At 66.8% G+C, this 2,770-nt stretch overlaps 1 protein-coding gene across 1 annotated transcript; it reads left to right on the top strand.

Moving 5' to 3' along the window:
• Positions 1–232: 232 nt before the first annotated feature.
• EMIHUDRAFT_446732 (hypothetical protein) lies at positions 233–2,698 on the top strand (the record flags this gene model as incomplete). Its single annotated transcript, XM_005793327.1, has 9 exons — positions 233–281; positions 786–891; positions 1,177–1,473; positions 1,743–1,770; positions 1,874–1,896; positions 1,973–2,004; positions 2,159–2,210; positions 2,283–2,366; positions 2,554–2,698. Coding segments are annotated over exons 2-9 (765 nt in total), but the record flags the coding sequence as incomplete, so codon positions are not given.
• Between the last annotated feature and the right edge of the window lie 72 nt (positions 2,699–2,770).

Below are 2,770 nucleotides of genomic sequence, written 5' to 3'. Positions count from 1 at the left end.
ACTCTTCGGATCGCTGGTCGAGCGACCCGGGGGATGCCCCGCGCGCCTGACCCAGGCGCGAAAACGAATCTGCGAGGCGCGGCGGCCGCTCATGCGGCCCGATGGGGAGGAGCGGGGCGGACTACGGGGATCGGCTTCTTTCACAGCCCTTCCCTGCAGCGAGCGAGCCCCCCTCCAACCCACCCGCCGCGACGACCTCGGGAAATGCAAGGTGTGAAGGCAAATCGCGGCGGCTTCTCGCTCCCCCCGCGGCCGGCCTTACTCCGCTTCGTCCGCCAAAGGCGCGAGCGGCGCCCTCCAACTCGCTCGCCGCCCTGCGCAGCACGCCCCCCTTCATTCCACGCGCCGATTCCCCGCCCCTCTTCCCAAAATTCCACCCCCTCGGCCGCACCGCTGCCGCCTGCCGCGCCCGTCTGCTCGCCCGCCCACCTCTGCATGCGCCCCCACCACTACCACCCGCACCCGTCCCCGCTCCTGCCCGCCCCCATCGCCGCGCTTGCCCACGCCACCGCCTGCCATGTGCCCTCCCCGCTGCCGCCTTTCCGCACCACCGTTCCCCGACAGTCTCGCCCACCCGAACGCCACTGTGCACACGTGTCATCCCCCTCTCCGCCTGGTCCTCCTCCCGCTCCCCTCTTGGTCCTCCCAGCCCTTCTCTCCGCCTGGTCCTCCCCTCACCGCCACCGCCCGCTCTCCGCCCGCTCCCAGGCGACGGACAAGAGCTCTACCGCCGCCATGCCGCTCATGGAGTGTACGCCGGAACGTTCTCGGAACCTTCCCCATAGGCATGCCGCTCATGGAGTACGTCGGCGAGGGCTCGCCGTACCACGAGGCCTTCCGGCAGCGCATCCCGGTGTCGGAGCTCTGGTGGCGGCTGCTCGAGCCGTATGAGTGAGCCGCGCGCCACGGCGAGAGATCACAGCGGGAGGTCACATGGAGATTGGTCCAGCGGGAGATCACAGCGCGAGATCAGCACATGGAGATCACAGCGTGATTTCACAACGGGAGATCACACGGTTCCATGTGGGACATCCAAGAGGGGCGGGTGGTGGGGTTGAGGGGGGAGCGCAACATACAGCTCGGCGTCGCCGCGCGCCGGCACTGTACGCGCCGGCACTTCTATACAAGCGGAGCTTTTGCCTTGTCCCCCCCCCCCTCCCCCCCTCCTCCTCTCAGGTACAAGGAGTGCCCCGACCATGTCAAGCTCAACGGCGACAAGTCCAAGGCCGGCGAGGGGGAGTCCGACCAGTTCTTCGGCCACTACACGATGACGCAGTACTACCACGACCACCGGCCGGTGTACAAGAACGAGGACCTCGCGCACCCCCATGCAGCCTGCTCCTCTCCAAGGGGGGGAGAGCCGCTGTTACTTATGGGGCTGCATGCGCGTGGCTCTAGGACTCGCCGATGTACCTCTTCCTGTCCAAGGCGGACAACAACAACTGGCTCGTCGGGCCCGACTTTCGCGGGAAGGCACACCTGCTCCCCCCCCCCTCGCCCCCCCTCTCCCCCCTTTCCCCCTTTGCTCCCTCCGCCCCTCTGCTCGGCTCCCCCCCCTTCTCCCTCCCCCCCGCCCCCGCCGCCGTCTTCCTGCCGCCCTTCTCCTGTCCTCTCCGACCCTAGCTGCGACCGCTGCGCGTCGAACTCATTCCTCCCACAGACCCATCCATCATCTCCCGCGCCTGAGAGGCGCGCGGGGTACACAGTCTTCACACACTACTCAACTCGGTCATTCATTGCAGGCGCGCGGGGTCCAGTCCAGCTCCGCAGGCCCGCCTCTCGCCTGCCCCCCCCCTCCGCCCCCCCCCCCCCTGCGGACGGCGCGGGGCCGTCTCGGAACTTTCTCGGAACCTTCTCGGAACCTTCCCCGTAGGCGCGGCTTCGTGTCCAGAAGAGGAACGAAGGGGTGGACGCAGCTTCTCCTGGACACCGAGAAAAAAGAACTCACCCGCGGCTGCATTTCTTTTTTCAGGCGAAGGGGTGGACGCAGCTCCTGCAAAGCGGGTGGAGCGACCGCCACGACTGTCGGCAGGCAGGCGCAGCTATCGGTCGTGCTCACTCCCTGAGTCTGAATGGGCGAGTAGGTGGAGCGACCCGAACGAGCCCGCAGACAGCAAAAAAAGAAATACGAGCACGCGCGGCCGTATTTCTTTTTTAGGTGGAGCGACCCGAACGAGCCCGCAGACAGCAACGCGAGCCACCCGATCAACGTCACCGCCGAGTGCTGTGGCAAGGAGAGGCTGGCAGCTGCTGCTGTGCCAGCCACTGGCGGACGCCTCTAGGCCACCGCTGAGTACTGCGGCAGGGAGGGGCCGCAGCTGCTCTGGCGGCCGATCGCTCGCGAGTGTGGCGACTCGCACCACGAGGAGCATATCTCCCCCATATCTCCCCCATATCTCCCCCATATCTCCGCCCATCTCCCCACATATCTCCCCATCTCATATCTCCGCCCATCTCCCCATATCTCCGCCCATCTTCTCTGAGCCACCTGAGAAGCCTTCCCTGCGCCCTCTTTGATCCCCCCCCCCCCCCCCTCCCCCCCCTCGCCCGCAGGAGTGGGTCACCTCCACACTCTCCGAGTGCGCGATCCACGACGACCGTCGCAAGAACCCGGAGAGCGGCATGGCCGACCAGTACGGCTCCTTCTGGGAGGACGGCGCCGTGCGCGCCAAGACGGACTTCAAGTGGTCGGTGCAGGTGCTATATCTCCCCATATCTCCCCATATCTCCCCATATCTCCGCCAAGACGACTTCAATGATCACCGGCTGT

Source organism: Emiliania huxleyi, assembly GCF_000372725.1.
Source record: "Emiliania huxleyi CCMP1516 unplaced genomic scaffold EMIHUscaffold_1014, whole genome shotgun sequence".
Taxonomy (NCBI): domain Eukaryota; phylum Haptophyta; order Isochrysidales; family Noelaerhabdaceae; genus Emiliania; species Emiliania huxleyi.
This window is presented reverse-complemented; position numbering and strand designations above follow the sequence as displayed.